The sequence below is a fragment of the Balaenoptera acutorostrata genome, chromosome 3 (assembly GCF_949987535.1).
Source record: "Balaenoptera acutorostrata chromosome 3, mBalAcu1.1, whole genome shotgun sequence".
NCBI classification, from domain to species: Eukaryota; Metazoa; Chordata; class Mammalia; order Artiodactyla; family Balaenopteridae; genus Balaenoptera; species Balaenoptera acutorostrata.
Window position 1 is genome coordinate 178,747,761 of NC_080066.1, and position 21,344 is coordinate 178,769,104.

General features: G+C 49.7%; 1 protein-coding gene across 4 annotated transcripts in view; it reads right to left on the reverse strand.

Moving 5' to 3' along the window:
• Positions 1-21,344, reverse strand: part of DEGS2 (delta 4-desaturase, sphingolipid 2) — a 77,160-nt gene that overhangs the window by 17,167 nt on the left and 38,649 nt on the right. The window contains exon 1 of one of the 4 annotated variants that reach the window (XM_007178862.2): positions 2,159-2,287. The exons of the other annotated variants lie outside the window; for them this stretch is intronic. Coding sequence (XP_007178924.1) covers positions 2,159-2,240 — 82 coding nt within the window. The 5' untranslated portion in view covers positions 2,241-2,287. Of the gene's footprint in view, positions 1-2,158; positions 2,288-21,344 lie in introns of those variants that run through there. 4 annotated transcript variants of the gene reach the window in all.

The window sequence follows — 21,344 nt, forward strand, 5'->3', positions numbered from 1 at the left end:
GAGAACTGAGCAAGAGCGAGTGGGGCAGAGTAGCGAGGAAGGTCCCCCAGGCGGAGGAACAGCGTGCGTGCGCGCACACATGCCTGAGAGGGAGGGGGAATGGCACATTCCAAGTTCGTTAGCTCAAAGCTGGACGCGTGGGGAGGAACCCACAGCGCCCAGTGCACAAAGGGAATTTGCAAAGCTCCCTGGAGAGTCAGCCCTTGAGAACTTGGGCTGTCCCCACCCTGGCCCAAGTCACCTCCCTCTCCTCCAAGTCTTCCAGGCTTCCCAGCCACTGTGCCGGATGCTTCCTGGATTGGTTCCAGGGCCTGTGGCTTCTCTCTTCAGAGACAGATCATTCTCCATGTCCTGACGTGGCGGGTACCACACTGAGCACCTTCTCACCCAAGCTCTCCTTTTATCCTCATACCCACTCCGCCAGAAAGGATGATGGTGCCCATTATGCAGATTGGGAAAGTAAGTCTGCAACCCAGAGTGTCTGGATCCCTCCAGGCAGCTCTGTGGGCCAGGATACATCCCACAGCCTTCTCCACCTGGGGCCAGGTGCCCAGTGAGTCCTGTAAGGGGGAGGTGGGGGACAGCCAGGGGAGGGGAAGGAAACACAGCCCTGCCTTGAAACTGCTGAGAGACAGCAGCCAAGATGCCTGTGCTCTGTGGGGGAGGGAGGACCAGATGATCACCAAGTGCCCTCTGAGCCACCTGCAGGAAGTTCGCAGGAGTAAATAGTGCTGGGTTATTGCTCACCTCACAGGAGAAAACCACAGACGTTACAGACCCACCCAGGGGTCTCTAGGCCCTGAACCCCCAGCAACAGCAGGGCACAGTCATACACTAACCACTCAATGCATCCGGTGTCTGAAAGGTAATAGGACAGATATTTCCCTAGTCTTGGGGTGGAGCAGGAAGACACCAAAGGGAAAATTCTAAAGAAAAAAAAGCCAACCTATTCAAATGCATTTAAAAAAAAAAACAAAAAAGCTTTTGTGACTATAAAGGGAAAAAGATTTGCAATGTATAAGACAAAGGGTTAAAAGCCTCTATACAAAGAGCTCTAACACCAACAAGCAAAAGACCAAGCCAAGAGGAAAAAAAAAATTTAAATGGCCAATTAAACATTGAAACCAATCATCAAATTAAAAATTAAACCCACCATGAAATAGTATTGTTTTATCTATCTGCTTGGTAAAGATTAAAAACGTTTGCCAACCCCAGGTGTAGGCGAGGGTGTGGCGAAATGGCGACGGATTCTGGGGCAGGGGAACGTGTCCACCCTGCTGGAAGCTGGCCCGGCCCTGCAAAGGCGACTTGGTGGCACCTAGTAAAAGCTGTTCTGGAGGTGCGAGCCCTTTAACCCCTAATTGCAGGTAAAGGACTGTAAATCCTGGGTCTTCCTGAGAGACGGATGGAGCCCATCAGGATGGGTGAATCCAAAGGACGGGTGAATCCAAAGGATGGGTGACCACGTAGGTAAAAATGACCTCCCGGGACACTAAACGACAGAGAGGGGGTCCACCGTGTATTAGGCTATAAAACAAAAGGACAGACTCTTTGGTACAATCTTTGTTTTTAAAAAACTTGTCTCTCTGGTTCAGCGTTTGCTTCCTCCAAGGCGCGCATTCTGCCCTAAACTCCGGGATTGGGGGTGGGCTTGGCGGCTTCTCCGGCTGGGCCGCCGGGACCCCGGCGCTCAGCGCACGCAGGAGCCCGGGGTGCGGCGAAGGACAGGTGGCTGCCTTCGAAGGCGGGGGCGGCGCATCCCGTACAAAGGCAGTCCCTGGGGCCGACCTCTGCGCTGCGACCTCTCCCCAGAGTTCGAGCCCTGGTCCCGGCCCTGGGAGTGGCTGGCGTCCCACAGCCAGGATGGAGCAGCTGAGACGCGCTCCCCTGACGCGCGGATCTGGGCTCGGGTCCTCGGGTCTTAGATCCCAGGACAGAGGCAGAGACGCGAGCGGAGTTCCAGGCCGGAGCTGGGGACCCTCAGGAACCCCGAGCCGGGGACGCTGAGGGACGGGGAGTGGCGCTCCTGCCCTCTCTGGAGCAGAGGTCGGGGAGGGCCTGCTGGGCATCCGGGCCCGCAGGAGCGACCCCCTGGGCTCGGGCTGGCCCGGGACACTAGACGGCCCCAGGGCCGTCCCCACCTGGGGCCCGAGCTCACCGAGCATCTCCTTGCGCCGCTGCGTGTGCGGCTGCTCCGTGTAGACCCACTCGAAGTCGCTGCGGCCCGCGCTGTTGCCCATGGTGGGGCCGGGAGCGCGGCTCAGGGCTCCGCTGCTCTCCACCTGCCTCCCTGCTCTGCGCGAGGACCAGTTCGGGCTCGGGGCGGGGCCTCCGGGGGCGGGGCCTCCGGGGGCGGGGCCGGGAGCGCCTCTGCCACCAGACCTGGGCGCGGCCTTGTGTCGGGGCAGAGGCGGGTCCCCGGGGCTCTCGGAGCCTCAGTGTCCTCGGTTGGAAAATGAGATTGTTAGGACGCAACCCCGTGCAGAGTCCCCGGACTCCACGTTGTGTGGCGACGCCCCGTTCCCTCGGTTTCACTGAGGCCCCCCCGCGGCCCAGGGCCACTCGCGCTCCTGCCACCCCTGCCCCTACAGACCCGCCGGTGAAAGCGCCCACCTGGCACGGGGCAGGGGTTGGAGGGTAGAGATTAAATGGATGCGACAGTGCTGGTAAACAGAAGGGGCTCGGGAAAGGTTCGCCACAGCGATTCTCCCTTTCCCTACCCACTCCTTTCATGCAATAAGGCAGAGGGCAATGAGGTGTCTGCAGCTTCGTGGGAGTGTGTCAGCCCCGCCCCCGCCTTCAGGGAAATCGAGCGACAGGGACACAGACATGGAAGAGGTTTATTAATGACTTAGGATGATACGTGCTATGACACAGGTAGGTCCTGGGACAGCTAATGTTCAGTAGAGGGGTCTTTTGTATTAGGCTTCAAAGGATGAGTAGGAGTTCAACAGCTAAAGAAGGGCAAGGGCATTGGTGGTAGAGGGAACAGAAGCTGCAAAGGCTGGGACTTGGAAGAATCCAAAAATTGTCAGAATGGAGAGTCTGGTTTGTGAGGAGTGGGGGCACAGGGCCCCTCATTTCACCTTCTCAGGGATTCCTCCCAGCCTCCTCTTGCTCCTTTGGAGCTTTGTATGGTGTACCTCGTGTACCTGGAGCCCAGCCTATAGGAGCTGCCTAGGTAGCAGACTGGCCTGGCAGCCAGAGGTACCACAAGGTGGGCAGGTAATAATGGTGAGCCTCCCTCCAGCCTCCCGCAAATCTGTGGGCCAGGGCCAAAGGCAGTCCTGGCGTGAGATGGGAAGGAAGGCAACTGGGTGTGGGCATCTGGTGGCAGCCAGCCACCTGCCCCTGAGTCAAGGGTAGGAAAATGGGCCAACAGAGAGGCTGGATTCCCTGTCCAACAGGGAGACGCTTAGAGCCTAGGGTTGCCACCACCCCTTGCACCACCCAACAGTGTCGCCTACCTGGCTTGCACACCTCTGGGAATGGAGAACTTAGCACTCCCCAGGGCAACCTGCTCTATTCACAGCCAGAGGGACCCTCAGAAGTCATCCCAGCAGCTGCCACTTTACAGATGGGTAAACCGAGGCTCAGAGATGAAGGGGGCCTCGGAATAAGCAGAAGAGCTGGGACAGGCCCCTGATCTTTGACTTTAAAAGCCCAAAGTCAGAGTGTCGGCCCCGTGTTACAACCAGTGAGATCTGGGTCCCAGCTCTGCCCTCTGGGGCACCACCATGCCTGCCAGCTCCCTCTGCCCAGGATGGAGATCAGCAAACCACTCAGAGATCGACCCCAGGACTCAGTCTGTCCAGGTGAAACTAGCCCAATGGCTTCATTTTACAGATGAGAAAATTGAGGCCAAAGAGGGGACAAGTCAAAGGACAGACTGGAGAGAGACCTGAGAGTGGAATAAAAGTTCATGACTTCCAATCAGCTGCCATGGCCAAGTAATCGCCAATTCCCTGAGGTCGGCTTGGACCACAGAATCTCGGCTTCAAGATGATGAACCCACTCAGAGCACATAGACTAGCCTAGCCACCAGGTCCCTGGTCCTAGAAATGAAAGAAACTGCATATTCATTTGTAATGTGGTGTCCTGGGTGGGATCCTGGACCAGAAAATGGGCATTAGATAAAAACTAAGGGAATCTGAATAAAGTACGGGCTTTAGTTAATTATAATGTATTAATATTTGGTTAATTCCTTGTATATTAGATTATAATATATCCCTATATATTAAGATAGTAAAATAAAGAGAACTGGGTGTGGAAGCTATGGAACCATCAATACTATCTTCACAGTTTTTCTGTAAATCTAAATCAGATGTTAAAGTTCATTTTAAAAATGAAGCGGGGCTTCCCTGGTGGTGCAGTGGTTAGGAATCCCCCTGCCAATGCAGGGGACACCGGTTCGAGCCCTGGTCCGGGAAGATCCCACATGCCGCGGAGCAACTAAGCTGGTGCACCACAACTACTGAGCCTGCACTCTAGAGCCCGCAAGCCACAGCTACTGAGCCCACATGCCACAACTACTGAAGCCCGTGCGCCTAGAGCCGGTGTTCCACAACAAGAGAAGCCACCGTAATGAGAAGCCCGCACACTGCAACGAAGAGTAGCCCCCGCTCGCCACAACTAGAGAAAGCCCACGCTCAGCAACAAAGACCCAACACAGCCATAAATAAATATTTCTTAAAAATTAAAATAAATAAATAAATAAAAGTGAAGTGTATGGACTTCCCTGGCGGTCCAATGGTTAAGACTCCGCGCTTCCACTGCAGGGGGCACAGGTTCGATCCCTGGTCGGGGAACTAAGATCCCGCATGTCACAGGGTGTAGCCAAAAAATAAAATTAAAAATGAAGTGTATAAAATGTACATATATACACATACATAGAAACATATATATGTGTGTGTGTGTGCGTGTGTGTGTATATATATATATATATATGTATATATGTAGTAGTTGTTATTAAATCCCTAACAATATTGGAAAACAGGGACTTTTGTGGATGGAAACCGAGGAACCCAACAAGGCCAGCCACTCTTCCATGACTCCTGCACACCGTCCACTCCCCCACTTCCCCTAAGTGGGTACCAGCCCCAGTAGGCAGGGTTCACTGACCACCAGGAGGGACCCTCATCGGAGGCTCTTGGTCAGGGTGCTCTGGTGTCTTCAACTGCCTGTGAGGAGCAGGAAGCACCTACTCCCAGAAGTCTTAACTATAGTGTTTGCTGCCCCAGCAGAAAGTCCTCTCCTGCCCCATGTTTGCAGAAAACAGGCCAGAATGCATTCCACACAGCACCTCCCAGCCCTCCCCAAAGCCAGCTGAGTCTAACAGCCCGTGACCCAGAGCCAGCCAACGAAAAAGGGCAACCACCCCAAGAATGGGAGGAACTTCACACCTGGGAAAACAGAGCCACTGGAGAAAACAGAACTGGATTGAGGAATGAGAGTAACGTCTCCCGGGAGACATAAAGGGCTATTCCAACCTATTAAAATAAATAAACACACCAGAGATGGGCAGGTATGTATTGCTTCTTTAAAAAACAAAAACAAAAAACCCTCAGGACTTCCCTGGCGGTCCAGTGGTTAAGAATCCTCACTTCCACCGCAGGGGGCACAGGTTCAATCCCTGGTTGGGGGGCTAAGAGCCCACCTGCCACATGGGGCAGCCACAGGAGAAAAAAAAACCTCTATTGAAATGAGAGGGGCTTCCCTGGTGGCGCAGTGGTTAAGAATCCTCCTGCCAATGCAGAGGACACGGGTTCGAGCCCTGGTCCGGGAAGATCCCACATACCACGGAGCAACTAAGCCCGTGCGCCACAACTACTGAGCCTGCACTCTAGAGCCCGCGAGCCACAGCTACTGAGCCCACATGCCACAACTCCTGAAGCCCGCACGCCTAGAGCCCGTGCTCCACAACAAGAGAAGCCACCGCAATGAGAAGCCTGCGCATGGCAACAAAGAGTAGCCCCCGCTCGCCGCAACTAGAGAAAGCCCACGTGCAGCAACGAAGACCCAACGCAGCCAAAATAAATAAATTAATTAATTACTTTAAAAAAAAAAAGAAATGAGAACGGGAGGACAGGAACAGAACCCCAACATCTTTTTAATGAGATTTCTAGGAGAGAGAATGAAGGAGAGGCGACATTTACCCCTCCCCTGCCTTGTTTTCTTCAAAGAAGCCATCTCCCAATGAAATTATAATTTAATTTTATGCACGTATGATTCTGCCAACCTTAAATAAATTGTTACATCATGTACTTATTTATTTGCTTATTGTCTGCTCCCTCCGCCCCAGTGTCTTGTTCCCTTGGGTTCACCCCTTGCATCCCTAATGCCTAGAAGAGTTCCTGGCACAGGAGATGACGTTAATAACAATTTGCGAAATAAAAGAATGAATGGGGGACTTCCCTGGTGGCTCAGTGGTTGAGAATCCACCTGCCAATGCAGGGGACATGGGTTCGAGCCCTGGTCTGGGAAGATCCCACATGCCGTGGAGCAACTAAGCCCATGCACCACAACTACTGGGCTTGCGCTCTAGAGCCCGCGAGCCACAACTACTGAAGCCCGTGCACCTAGAGCCCATGCTCCGCAACAAGAGAAGCCACCACAATGAGAAGCCCACGCGCTGCAACAAAGAGTAGCCCCTGCTCAATGCAACTAGAGAAAGCCCACGCGCAGCAACGAAGACCCAGCGCAGCCTAAAATAAATAAATAATTTTTTTAAAAAAAGAATGAATGAGTCACATCAAACAAGTAATAACTGAGGATCTCCCCAGAACAAAGGAAAGACATGAGTCTTCAGACTGAAAAGTGTGTCGTCAAGATGAAAACTTGGTTCAGCTAGTTTGGAAAACTCTGTAGCAAAATCTGCTGAAGCTCCACATCCGTCCACCTCATGATGCAGGACTTTCACAGCAGGGTTGCGTCTTGCAAAGAAATGAAAATAGACATTCGCCAAAGACGTGTGCAGGGATGTTCATAGCAGCTTTACTGGTAGGAGCCCAGTCCTAGAGACAACACCAACCTCCCACCATGGGAGAATGGACAGACGTCTCATGGCAAATCCACCTGCTGGAAGGTGTGCCGCAATCAAACCGTGGCACCAAAACCTACACCAACGTGGTGTATTATCTGAGCTTTTTAAATTTACTGTATTTCTAATAGCTTTGACATCTTGGGGCATTGCTGACCCTGAAGAGACTGCCCTCCAGGGCTGGCCAGTTCCTAGAGATGTAAATGCTTGGCCGGGGAGTGTGCCTTCCATAAGCAAACTCACCTATCTCCAGCCCACCACCTGACCTACCTGCTCTGTACTCAGGGCCAGTATTCCCCTGCCCAAATCACCCCAGGGCCAGGTACCAGACAACTCGACAGACAACTTGAATAAAATTATTCAAACTAACCAATGCTAAGCTTGCTGACCCTGCCTCATCCTTTGTGGAAACCACAATAAAGGCTCCTGCCCTGCTTCCCTCTCACGCCCTCTGCTCCTGACCCTGCTGCTTCCCCGTGTGGCCCTGGTGGCACTGCCTCTGCTCTTGGGAACCACGCAGGACAAACTGTCTTCTCAAGGACAGTGGCCTCCTGATCTCTTGGCCTCACCATACCTGAATAATAATAAAACCTACATTTTAAAACAGTTGGTGCAGCAAGCAGGGTGGTTTGGCCTCAGACTAAAAGGATATGCTCTTGGCATACTAACTGGTCCCACCAGGTGGCAGTGGCAGCCTGGGAGGGTGGCGCCACCTGCTGGCAACACTTGTGCTTGGTGCCACTGCCGTTGGGGACCGGCCGGACGAGGCCACAATTCCCTGAGTTCTGGTCTGAGCCATTACTCGCCTAGATTCCCGGAGGACGTTCCCAGGGTCCCCCTTTCTCTTGGTTGACCAGCTAAGTTTACAAAGGCCCCTCCAAAGGGAAGGAGATGTGACTTCCCTCTAAGTGCTGTGGCCGGGCCTGACCGGGCAGCCCTGATACATGTGGACAAACTGAGCTGCCGTGAAGGGTGCCCTGCCTTTCAGCCCGGCCCATGGGGCAGAGTCGTGCTCTTCAGAAGCACACTGCCAGGGCACCCACCCCAGGGACCGTGGCACCCTGCAGGTCCTGGGGGAAGGGCCATCGTTGTTGTGTTGTTTGCCTTGCTGCAGCCCCATTTTCCCTCCGACCCAGAGGAATAGGAGGGACCACACTGGTGGAGAGCTGGGGTGCGGGGGTGGGGGGGGGGGAGGCAAAAGAAGCATCCCAGGTAGTGGCTGCTACCTAGGGCTGACAACTGGGCCCCTTGTCCCTGCCCCTTTTTTGCTTATCGGCCCAAGACAGAAACTAAAAACCACAGAATCAAGCAGCTAAAAGCCTCAAACAGAAAAGAAAAGAAAAAGAGAAGAAGCAGGGGTGGGGGAAAAGAGAAAAAAAGGAAGAAAAAAGAAAACCCTAGATACAGGGGGAGAAAGCAAAAGGTGAATAAATAAATTATGTATTTTATAAATATATAAATATATTTATAAAATATATAACAAATAAATTTTACATATAGTATGTATTTTTTAATATTTTAAATATATTTATAAAATATATAATAAATACATTTTACATATATACATAAATTAAAGGTCCATAGTTTGACCCAACTGGAGATCCAAAATTTAGACACTAACAATTTATACAATAAATTATATATGTATCAATACATAACTATACATAACAAAAATACCACAGAATTTATGTAACAAAAAGATTAAAAAGGACCAGTTGGCTTTTGGGCTTCTATAACATAGGTTCTAAATTAGCTTTAGTATTTGCTGACATCACCCACTGACAAAACTTCATGGGGCTTAATCAATACTGGGGCTCAAATGATTGTCATACCTGGGGATCCCACCAAATTTGAACACTGTGGCCCCTATAATCTTAGGGAAGAAACTGAATATAAAATAGAGGGGAAACAGATATACTTCACTTTAATGGTAGCCTTGCCTAAATTTCCCATAGTCAGAGTACTTTTTTTTGCCCTAAAATATCTCATATTGAGCAAAGATGCTCTAACACTATGAATAATAAAAGTAAAGTCTTTGGCATCTACAAACTGGCTTGATAAAATGGGACCACACAAAAAAAAAAAAAAAAAAAATGGGACCACACAGACCCCCAGTTAAAATAGTCAATATGACCCAACGTAAGTTAAAACACGGCCTTCAGGGAGTAAAACTTTTATATAAAACCTAATTAACAAAGGGCGATTATCCCCACTGCTTCCATTTAACCACCCAACTTTGCCTATTCTGAAACCTGGGAAAAAGAAAGGGTTCCTCCTGGTGGATTCACAACAGTAAAGCTATGGTTCATGCATTAAGGCCCCTGACCCAATATCCAATTTTTTTAAGAATATTTATTTATTTATTTATTTGGCCGTGCCGGGTCATAGTTGCGGCACGTGGGAACTTCGTTGCAGCATGCATGCAGGATCTAGTTCCCTGACCAGGGATCGAACCTGGGCCCCCTGCATTGGGAACGCAGAGTCTTAGCCACTGGACCATCAGGGAAGTCCCTCCGATATTATTAAAATCACTCCCTCCAACCAATCAACACCAGTATTTATTTTGCTCTTACAGATTTGGCTGATATGCTCTGTTCAGTGCCTATATCAACAGCCTTTCTGCCAGTTTGCCTTCAACTCTAAAGGGACACACACACCTTTTGCAGGCTACCCATGGGGACTTCGACAGCTTTGCCATCGCCTCTACATGAGAATACCCACTCCCCAGTGCCTTCCCCTACTACACCCTCCAGCTTCCCAGCAGGACCACGATGACTGCCCGTTCCCCTTGGTTACACACAACACCACTCATCCTCACATAGACTTTACCCGACGGTCACCTCATGCCCCCAGCAACTGCCCCCCAAAACACACCAAGATAATATTGTAGAAAAACAGACAACAGCAACAAATCATATGTATCTCTTACACTGATACTTTTAACACACTCTATGATTCCACGGAGATATTGTTAGAGACCCTGGAAATTTCAGATCTGTTTTCTTGGGTAATGCCATATAAATGAGAACCTTCGGTATGCACCAGCCTAGAAGGACTCCTAATACTTGCTACTTGTGTCCTCCCTTCCTGTTCTCACAATAGGAACTTACGCCCTACTCTCTAAAAACTTCCTCTATCATCTCCCCACAAGGGTTCCGTAAAATGATGTCAAAGCATCACAGGGCCAATTATATTAATCATACCTATTTATTTTCTGTAATTCTAATGCTCTGACATCTTGAAGCCTTGTTGACATTGAAGAGACTACCCACCTCCCGGGGCTAGCCACATCCTAGAGATAATAAACTGGAAGTGTGCTTTCCACATGCAAATTAACCAATCCCAAGCCCATGAGCCACAATACTAAAGAATAACAAAGTAGAGATTTCAAGACTTACTATGAGACAATATGTCCTTGGTGAAAGGACAGACGTGCAGACCCACGGAACAGAACAGAAACAGACGCGTAGACCCACGGAACAGAACAGAAAGCCCAGAAACAGACCCCACACAAATACAGTCAGCTGATCTTTGACAACAGAGCAAAGGCATTCAATGGAGAAAAGATAGTCTCTTCAGCAAAGGTTCTAGAACCACCGGACGCCCACATGCAAAAGAACAAATGAACCTAGACACAGACCTCACACAAAAAATTAACTCAAAATGGATCACAGACCTAACTGTGAAGTGCAAAGTGATAAAACTTCTTCAAGAAAACATAGGACGCTCAGGTTCGCCCAGACCTCCGCAGATGGGTGCACCAGCAACTGCTGCGCTGGGAAAATGATGCAGAGGAGGGGGAGGTGGGGAAGGCGAGCCCAGCTTCAGGGGACGGCAACGCCCTTAACCCCCCTGCGGGCCCAGCCCTGGCCGCCCCTGTGAAACGAGGGCCCTGGGGTTCCCCCTCACCCCACTGGCCCGAGGGCGCCACCTCTAGGCCAAGGCCCGCTCCTCGGCCTCCTGTGACCACGTGCTGAGCCAGGGCTTGGGCCAGGCGGAGGGGGCCCAGCAGCTAGCCTTGGGAAAGGGCATCTTGGATTACGCGGCAGGAGCCATGCCCTCCGCCCCCCAGGGCCGGGACGCCAGCTCTCGGCCATCTCGGTGGAGATGGGCCTGGCATCACGCTCTGGGGGGCTGGGCACCTGCTGGGAGTACCACACCCTCCGGGGACTCCCGCACCACAGTCAGCAAGGTCATAACGGGGTGTCGGCGAGGCGGTGGTGTGTTTGTTGGGTCCCTGCCACGTGCTGCGCTCAAAGGGCTGGGTCTGCAGCTCCTGGCGCCTGCTTTCTGTAGCCTTACACGGCTCCTACAGCTGGAAGGGTCCCATTCTGGCCCCGGGGATGCTCATAGCTGACTGTAAAGGGTCTGGCACTTATTGGTCGGGGAGGTCCTTTGAAGACTCTGGATTCAGGCTGCCTTGGGAAGTGCCATCCACCACCACTAGGGGCGCCACCACCGGGGACGTCAGGGTTGGCTCCGCGGGTCGCCCAGGCTGGAGGCATGTTGTTCCCAGGAGCATAGAGGGTGACTGTATGTGGAGTTCAGAGTACGCATTGCTCCCGTGGTTGATGAAAACCCTTTTCAGGTGAGATAGGAGCATCCCAGGTGCGGGGAGAGTTTAATCCAGGCTGTTCGCTAGGCCTGGGCACAGTGGGTAGGGCAGGGCATTTGAAAGAGGGCAGGGCAGGGCTGTGACCTTCCCACCCACAGTCATTGCTCTTGCTGCCTACTTCGCCTGTAACTGTAATAGGAAGGTTGGGAAGAAGGCTGCTGGGATGGGCGGCTCCGCTGGACTGGAGGAGAGAGGGAACTGGAGTAGCCAGGGGTCCCAGAAGAAGAGGAGGAAGGGAGGCGAGGCCGATTCGACACCAGCTGTGTCAGGCTTCGAAGGATGAACCCATGAGGGCACTGGGCCACACAGCGACATTTTCATCCCTCCTCACCAGCTGTTCCTGGCTCCCCAAGACTCAACCATGGAAGGTACAGAAAGGTGTGTGACAAGAAACTCATGGCTTTTAATCCTGGCAGGAAGGACAAGGAAAACCAAGGATAAAGATTTGATCAAGTTTTACTATTCTCCCACTGGAGATGGGGGAGGGGGAATCAGTCATATTTTTTTTTTTTTTTTGAATCAGTCATATTTAATAAACATCTCTCTCCTCAAAAAAAAAAGAAAACATAGGACGGACTTCCCTGATGGTGCAGGGGTTAAGAGTCCGCCTGCCACTGCAGGTGACACGGTTGAAGCCCTGGTCCGGGAAGATCCCACATGCCGCAGAGCAACTAAGTCTGTGCGCCACAACTAACTGAGCCTGCACTCTAGAGCCCGTGCTCCGCAACAAGAAGCCACCGCAATGAGAAGCCTGCGCACCACAATGAAGAGTGGCCCCCGCTCACCGCAACTAAAGAAAGCCCACGCGCAGCAACAAAGACCCAACACAGCCAAAAACTTAATTAATTAATTAATTAATTATTTTAAAAAAGAAAACATAGGAGAAAAATCTACATGACCTTGGGTTTGGTGATGAGTTTTTAAATACAACAGCAATAGTACAATCCGTGAAAGAGAAAAAAAAATTATAGTTTCCACTTTATTAAAATTTAAAATGTTTGCTCTGTGACAGACACTGTTAAAAGAATGAACAGACAAGTCACAGAGGAGGAAAAAATATTTGCAAAACATGTATCTGATAAAGGACTTGTATCCAAACATACAAACTACTATAAAAAGTCAACAGTAAGGGGCTTCCCTGGTGGCACAGTGGTTAAGAATCTGCCTGCCAATGCAGGGCACGCAGGTTCGAGCCTTGGTCTGGGAGGATCCCACATGCCGTGGAGCAACTGGGCCCATGAGCCACAACTACTGAGCCTGCGCGTCTGGAGCCTGTACCCCGCAACAAGAGAGGCCGCGATAAGAGGCCCGCGCACTGCGATGAAGAGTGGCCCCCGCTTGCCGCAACTGGAGAAAGCCCTCGCACAGAAAAGAAGACCCAATACAGACAAAAATAAATAAATAAATAAACAAACAAACAAACCCAAAAGTTAAAAAAAAAGTCAACAGTAAGAAAACAAATAACCCAATTAACAAATGGGCAAAAGATCTAAACAGATACCTCACTACAGAAGATACACAGGCAGCAAACAGCTTATGAAAAGATGCTCAATGCCATGCTGAGCAAATTGAACAATAATGAGATACGACGGCACACCTATTAGAATGGCTAAAATCCAGAACACTGACCCCACCAAATAATGTCAAGGATGTGGGGCAACAGGAACCGGGCTGCATCCATACAATGGAATATTATTCAGAGATAAAAAGAAATGAGCTAATAATTCGCAAAAAGACGTGGATGACTCTTAAATGCATACTGGTAAGTGAAAGAAGCCAGTCTGAAAATACTGTGTGACTCCAATTATAGAATATTCTGGAAAAGGCAAAACTATTGCAAATACAAACAGAACGGTAGTTGCCAGGAGTGCTGAGGGTAGAGTTAGGGATTGATGGGGGGTAGTAGGCAAAGCACAGGGGAATTTTTAAGGAGGTGAAATTATTGTGTAATAGTAACTATAAGACATTAGCAATTGTCAAAACTCGTAGAACTTTATATCACAAAGAGTGAATCTTAATGCATGCAAAAAGCCATTTAGGAGGTATGGATCCCAGGATGCAATGCAGAATATGACAAAAGAATCTAACTGTCTTAAAAATGGGTGAAACAACCTCACTGAAGGGCCTGGGGGAATAAGGTGCTGACCTAAGTAACACTGGAAATGTGTACAGACTGCAAGACTAAAGGCAAAAGAACTGTACTCTAGTTGATAAAGTTGTTTCCTGTGGGGACATGTGTTAACAATTCTAGAACCACTCTACAGGTATCCTGGAATTGAACAATTAAGTAAATAAGTGGCAGATGGTAAGAGCCAGGTTTCTCGCTGTTGGAGTGGGATGTTAAGATAAGCAAGGACAAGAGGCTGAAATGTTCCAGGCAGTAATGGATTAGGGTCGGAGACATCAATGTAAATTTATGTTTAGCTTAACATATACACAATGGTTACATGTTGAAATAGTAATAGATCGCCTTGCTTTGTTAGCTCTGAGCACCTAGAGATAAGGACATCCCAGTAGCTATGATCACATGTGATCTTGATTTCTAATACCCTTCTCCAGTGAAGAACCCGGGCTCCTTGGAGAAATGGCAGATGGTACGACTAGGGCTAGAAATATACAAGATGAGCCTGGAGCATCCTGTAATGGCTGAAAGCAAGGAAGTGCTCAACACACACACACACACACACACACACACACACACACACACAGAGTGACGGGGGCATGACAAAGTGACCCAGGAGCCAACCACAAGAGTTCCCAACGGCCAAAGCTAGGACAATTTGAGCAATAAAATAAAGTAGCATTGAATTATTAGAGAAATGCAAATCAAAACTACATGAGGTACCGCCTCACACCAGTCAGAATTGCCATCATTAAAAAGTCTACAAATAACAAATGCTTTTCTCTAAAAGGGAACCCTCCTACACTGTTGGCAGGAATGTAAATTGGTGCAGCCACTATAGAGAACAGTAACGAAGTTCTCTAAAAAACTAAAAATGGAGTTGCCATATGATCCTGCAATCCCACTCCTGGGCATGTATCTGGAGAAAACTCTAATCCGAAAAGATACATGCACCCCAGTGTTCATACCAGCACTATTTACAATAGCTAGGACATGGAAGCAACTTAACTGTCCATCGACAGAGGAATGGATAAAGATGTGGTACACATATACAATGGAATATTACTCAGCCATTAAAAAAAGAATGAAATAGGACTTCCCTGGTGGCACAGTGGTTAAGAATCTGCCTGCCAATGCAGGGGACACGGGTTCAAGCCCTGGTCCAGGAAGATACCACATGCCACAGAGCAACTAAGCCCATGCGCCACAACTACTGAGCCTGCGCTCTAGAGCCCACGAGCCACAACTACTGAGTCCACATGCCACAACTACTGAAGCCCACACGCCTAGAGCCCATGCTCTGCAACAAGAGAGGCCACCGCAATGAGAAGCCCGCACACAGCAACGAAGAGTAGCCCCTGCTTGCCACAACTAGAGAAAGCCTGCAAACAGTAACGAAGACCCAATGCAGCCAAAACTAAATAAATGTTTTTAAAAAGAATGAAATAATGCCATTTGCAGCAACATGGATTGGACCTAGAGATTATCATACTACGTGAAGTCAGACAGAGAAAGACAAATACCATATGATATCCCTTATATGTGGAATCTAAAATATGACACAAATGAACTTATTTATGAAACAGAAACAGACTCACAGACATAGAAAATAAACTTATGGTTGCCAAAGGGGAAAGGGGGTGGGGAGAAGTTTGGGATTAGCAGATACAAGCTACTATATATAAAATAGATAAACAACAAGGTCCTACTGTTTAGCACAGGGAACTATATTCAATATCCTGTAATAAACCATTATGGAAAAGAATCTGGAAAAAAAATAAAGATATATATATATATATATATGTATATTTCAGATATATATATATATATATATAATTGAATCACTTTGCTGTACACCAGAAATTAACACAACATTGTAAATCAACTATGGAAGGAAGGAAGGAAGGGAAGGGAAGGGAGGGAGGGAGGGAGGGAGGAAGAAAGGAAGGGAGGGAGGAAGGAAGGAAGGAAGGAAGGGAGGGAGGGAGGAAGGGAGGGAGGAAGGAAGGGAGGGAGGGAGGGAGGGAGGGAGGAAGGAAGGAAGGAAGGGAGGGAGGAAGGAAGGGAAGGGAGGAAGGGAGGGAGGGAGGGAGGGAGGAAGGCAGGGAAGGGAGGAAGGGAAGAAGGGAGGGAAGGGAAGGAAGGGAGGGAGGAAGGAAGGGAAGGGAGGAAGGGGAGGAAGGGAGGGAGGAAGGGAGGGAGGAAGGGAGGGAGGAAGGGAGGGAGGAAGGGAGGGAGGAAGGGAGGGAAGGGAGGAAGGAAGGGAAGGGAGGAAGGAAGGGAAGGGAGGAAGGGAGGGAGGAAGGGAGGGAGGAAGGGAGGAAGGAAGGGAGGAAGGAAGGGAGGGAGGAAGGGAGGGAGGGAGGAAGGAAGGGAAGGGTGGAAGGAAGGAAGGGAGGGAGGGAGGGAGGAAGGGAGGAAGGGAGGAAGGGAGGAAGGGAGGAAGGGAGGAAGGGAGGGAGGGAGGGAGGAAGGGAGGGAGGAAGGAAGGAAGGAAAGAAGGAAGGAAGGAAGGAAGGAAGGAAGGACAGACGGACTGGGACTTCCTTGGCGGTCCAGTGGTTAAGACTTCACCTTCCAATGCAGGGGGTGTGGGTTCGATCCCTGATCGGGGAACTAAGATCTCATATGCCTCGCAGCCAAAAAACCAAAACATAAAACAGAAGCAATATTGTAACAAATTCAATAAAGACTTTAAAAATGGTCCACATCAAAAAAAAATCTTAAAAAAAGAAGAAAAAAAAAAAAAGAAGAAAGAAAGAAAATGGCATTGGATTATAACCCAAAGCATTAAACAAATATCCATGAGTCCATATTGATATAAATGACTGAGTAAATAACTAAATGGAGGAGAAGAGACAAATCTCCCATGCAGAAGAATTCCAAGGAATCTAGGTTCATAACCCACCCTCAAGGACAACTCCCCACTCCTCAAGTGTGGGCTGCACCATGACTTCCTTCTGAAGATGACAGTATAGGGAATTTCCTGGCAGTCCAGTGGTTAGGACTCCGTGCTTTCACTGCCGAGGGCCAGGATTCGATCCCTGGTCAGGGAACTAAGATCGAACAAGCCGCGCTGTGTGCGGCCAAGAAAGAAAGAAAAAAACAAACACAAAACAAAAAAACCCCAAAGAGGACAGTATGGAAGGGGAGGGGAAAGTGTCACTTCATGGAGGAGAAACCCGACAAACACGTCTCAGCCAGGTGATCCAGGTCAACATCAACAGTGATGAATCTCGTTGATAGTATGTGTCCCTGATATGAAGAAACGGCACTTCTCCTCTGTGGTCTTCCTCCCAAACCCGTAACTCAAGTCTAATCATTAGAAAAAGTCAGAAAAATCCCAGTTGAGGAACATTATACAAAACACCTGGCAGTACTTAAAACTGCCGAGACCATCAAAAACAAGGAAAGTCTGAGAAACTGTCATGGCCAAGAGGAGCCCGAAGATACATGACAACTGAATGCAATGTGGTGTCCTGGAAGGAATTTTGGAACAGAAAAAGGACCTCAGGGAGAAACTGAGGAAATCTGAATAATGTATGCATTCTAGTTAGTAATAATGTATCGATATCAGTACGTGTTCACTAATTGTAGCGAATCTGCCATACTAATGAGCACGAGTATAGGAGAACTCTCTGGACTATCTTCCCAGTAACTGTAAATCTAAAACTGTTCTAAAATTTCAGAAGTTTATTTTAAAAATATACACAAAAGCATACAGACTATGTTTCCATTTACGTGAGGTTCAAGAATAGGCAAAACTAATCAATGGTGTTAGTGGTCAGAATCGTGGTTCCCTTTGGGGGTGAAAGGGAGCCCACCAGGGGCTGGAAGTGAGTGGTCTGCATCTGGACTGGGGTGGTGGTTACACAGGTGTAGACAAGTGTGAAAATTCATGGAGCTGTATTCCTAAAATGTGTGCATTTAATACGTTACATTTTTTAAAATTGGAGTAGAGTTGCTTTACAATGTTGTGTTAGTTTCTGCTGTACAGCAAAGTGAATCAGCTATACGTATACATATATCCCCTCTTTTTAAGATTTCCTTCCCATTTAGGTCACCACAGAGCACTGAGTAGAGTTCCCTGAGCTATACAGCAGGTTCTCGTTAGTTATCTGTTTTATACATAGTGGTGTATACATGTCAATCCCCATCTCCCAATTCGTCCCATGCCCCCAATACATGTTACAATTTAATTAAAAAGTGAACACAGGGACTTCCCTGGTGGCGCAGTGGTTAAGAATCCGCCTGCCAATGTAGGGAACATGGGTTCGAGCCCTGGACTGGGAAGATCCCACATGCCGCGGAGCAACTAAGCCCGTACGCCATAACTACTGAGCCTGCGCTCTAGAGCCTGCAAGCCACAACTACTGAAGCCCGTGTGCCACAGTTACTGAAGCCTGCGTGCCTAGAGCCCGTGCTCTGCAACAAGGGAAGCCACTGCAATGAGAAGCCCGCGCACCGCAACAAAAAGTAGCCCCCACTCGCCGCCACTAGAAAAAGCCTGCGGGCAGCAACGAAGACCCAACGCAGCCAAAAATAAATTAAACAAATTTAAAAAAAAATGAACACAAAAGGAAACAATAACAGCAAAAAAGCCTGACATCACCATCTACAAACACTGTCGAGAAATTTGTGAATACCTGCAATGAAGAGAAAAATGCCAAAAGCTTCCAAGAAGAGACAGAAAAGAAACAACCTGTAAAAGAACACGCGTCAGCCTGGCCGCAGACTCCTCAGCAATGCTGCGCAAAAGAAATCCTGGAGCCGGCTGCCAGGTCCAGCCCTCCCGCCTCTCTCCCACCTTGGCGCCCCCAGCCCGCCCAGTACGCCCAGACCAGGCCAGCTCTACCCTCATAGCTAAGTCTGAGCAGCTCCTCCAGCTGCACCCCACAATGCCCCCACCCCCTCCCTGTGCCCCCAAATCTCTTACCTCGCATGCCTTCCCCGTCTCTCTCCAAATCCTGCATGCCAAGCCCAAGTGCCACCTCCTCCAGAAGCATCCCAGACCTGTGAGCCTGAACTAGAGGCTCATCTCTCTTCCACCCTCTCCCCTCAGCACTGGTCGCTATATAATACGGAAGAACCTTTGTATTCTATTACAAGTTAATCACTGAAGGGATGTTGCCTATAAGCTTCAATTATACACAATGGCCCATCTCTGGGGACCCTGCCTCCCAGGTAATGAGTGTTAAGCTAAAATGCCTCTGTTTAGCTCATAGGAAACCTCCTGACCCGGCCCATCTGTGAACAGCTGCGGGAAGGAAGAAAGTAACACATCCCCTTCAGAGTCTGGCCGAAACCAGGACTATTACCCCGTCCCCTTTTAGTGTAAAAGCAGCCTGAATTCTAGCTCAGGGAAGATGGTTCTTTGGGACACTAGACCACCACCTTCTCAGTGTGTTGGCTTTCTGAAGAAAGTCGCTATTTCTTGCCCCAGCACCTTGTCTCTCCATTTATTGGCCTGTCCTACAGCAAGCAGTAACATCTGTCTCTGCGATCTCTGTCTTCCCAGTTCTGCCCAAGCGGCAGTACAGCCTCTGGACACAGATAGACCCAGCTGGGATGGCAGCTCTGCCTCTCACCTGCCAGGTGACCTTGGGCAAGCTTCACATCCCAGCCTCGGTTTCCCCACCTGTAAAGTGGGGATAGCTACTCAACTTCCCAGGGTGGTTGGATGTAAGTGGAAGCCTATGTAGGAAGCACCCAAGACCTCGCCTGGCACCTCGTAGGCCCTCAAATGAGGGCAGTTACCAGCTGGGAGAACCAGGCTGATCACGGGATTGATGGACGCCTCCTCCGTGGGGCCCTTGGCATTCTGGGCGGGGAGCCAGGTCCTGAGCACTCTTGTTGAGATTTAATTCATGACACCTCTTTGATTAAGTCATTTCAAACATGTGGCTGAAGGATAAAATTAAAACCAGTTGGAGAAGTCTGCCCTGATTTGGCGGGGGGGAGGGTTCCAACCACACAGACAAACGAACCCAGTCAGGTGTGGATGGATGTTTGGGGCATGGGATGCAGTGCCAGCCCCACGGGCCAGAAGCCAGACCCTGCCCCAGGTCACACCAGAGCCTCGCCTGGGCCAACAGTAAACTGGGGGCCTCCCCCCTCCCATGTGACTGTGGAGGAAACAGAGGTTCCGCGGAGACATGAGCTTCAGCCCAGGCCTGTCTGGCTTGTGCGTGTTCCGCGGAGCTGAGGCTTCCAAATCAAAGCTCCGGAAGGTTCTTGGTCTCCAGGGCCAGATCCCCAGCCCCAGGCCCAGGTGTGACAGTGTGACAGCCAGGCACAGGGGCAGCCCAGGGCTGGCACACTGCAGACTCAGTCCTGTCCTGCCTCCGTCCACGCCTGTCTGTGGATCCTGTCAAGGTGTCTCCGCAGGGCCCACTCCTGGACCTGGCAGCCTGCAGAGAAGCATTCTGAAGCTCAGATCTTATTCACGGTGCGAGGCCTCTAAGTACCTTTGAAATAGGAGGGAAGGGGAGAGGGCACAACCTCTGAAAGGATGACATAGCCCTTGAGGATAGGACATAAACTGGTTAGAACCAACTAGGTCCAAGATAGCGCAAGCTTCAACCATGAGCTTCATTATACGTTCATTGTACTACATTAGCATAAGCTAAGTGACACACCCACCAGCACCATGAGAGTCCCCAGGCCGACCATAAAAGGCCAAAAAGTGGGCGGTGGCCCAATTCCTGGAAATCTCGGCCCCTTCTCCAAAATAGTTGGAATAATCCTCCCACTCATTACCCAGCTCATAAAAACTAACCACCCCATATTTCTGGGCCTCTCGCCTTCTGAGATGGCCCACCATCTGTCTGTCGAGTGTGTTTCTCCCAAGGCCAGTCTTGCCTTTTGAGATGGACCGCATTCTGTCTATAATGTGTATCTCTCTAAATAGATCCACTTCTTACTTATCACTTTGTCTCTCACTGAATTCTTTCTGTGATGAGACATAAAGAACCTGAGCTTCAGACTTCCCTTGTGGCGCAGTGTTTAAGAATCCTCCTGCCATGGGCTTCCCTGGTGGCACAGTGGTTAAGAATCCGCCTGTCAATGCAGGGGACACGGGTTCGAGCCCTGGTCCAGGAAGATCCCACATGCCGTGGAGCAACTAAGTCCGTGCGCCACAACTACTGAGCCTGTGCTCTAGAGCCCGCGAGCCACAACTACTGAAGCCCGCACACCAAAAGCCCATGCTCTGCAACAAGAGAAGCCACTGCAATGAGTAGCCCCCGCTCGCCGCAACTAGAGAAAGCCCACGCGCAGCAATGAAGACCCGACCCAGCCAAAAATAAATAAATAAATAAATAAATAATAAATAAAAGAACCTGAGCTTCATTAAGTCCTGAGACCAGATGTGTGATTTTTAATTAAAAGACAGTGGGGGGCTTCCCTGGTGGCGCAGTGGTTGAGAATCTGCCTGCCAATGCAGGGGACACGGGTTCGAGCCCTGGTCTGGGAAGATCCCACATGCCGTGGAGCAACTGGGCCCGTGAGCCACAACTACTGAGCCTGCGCGTCTGGAGCCTGTGCTCCGCAACAAGAGAGGCCGCGAT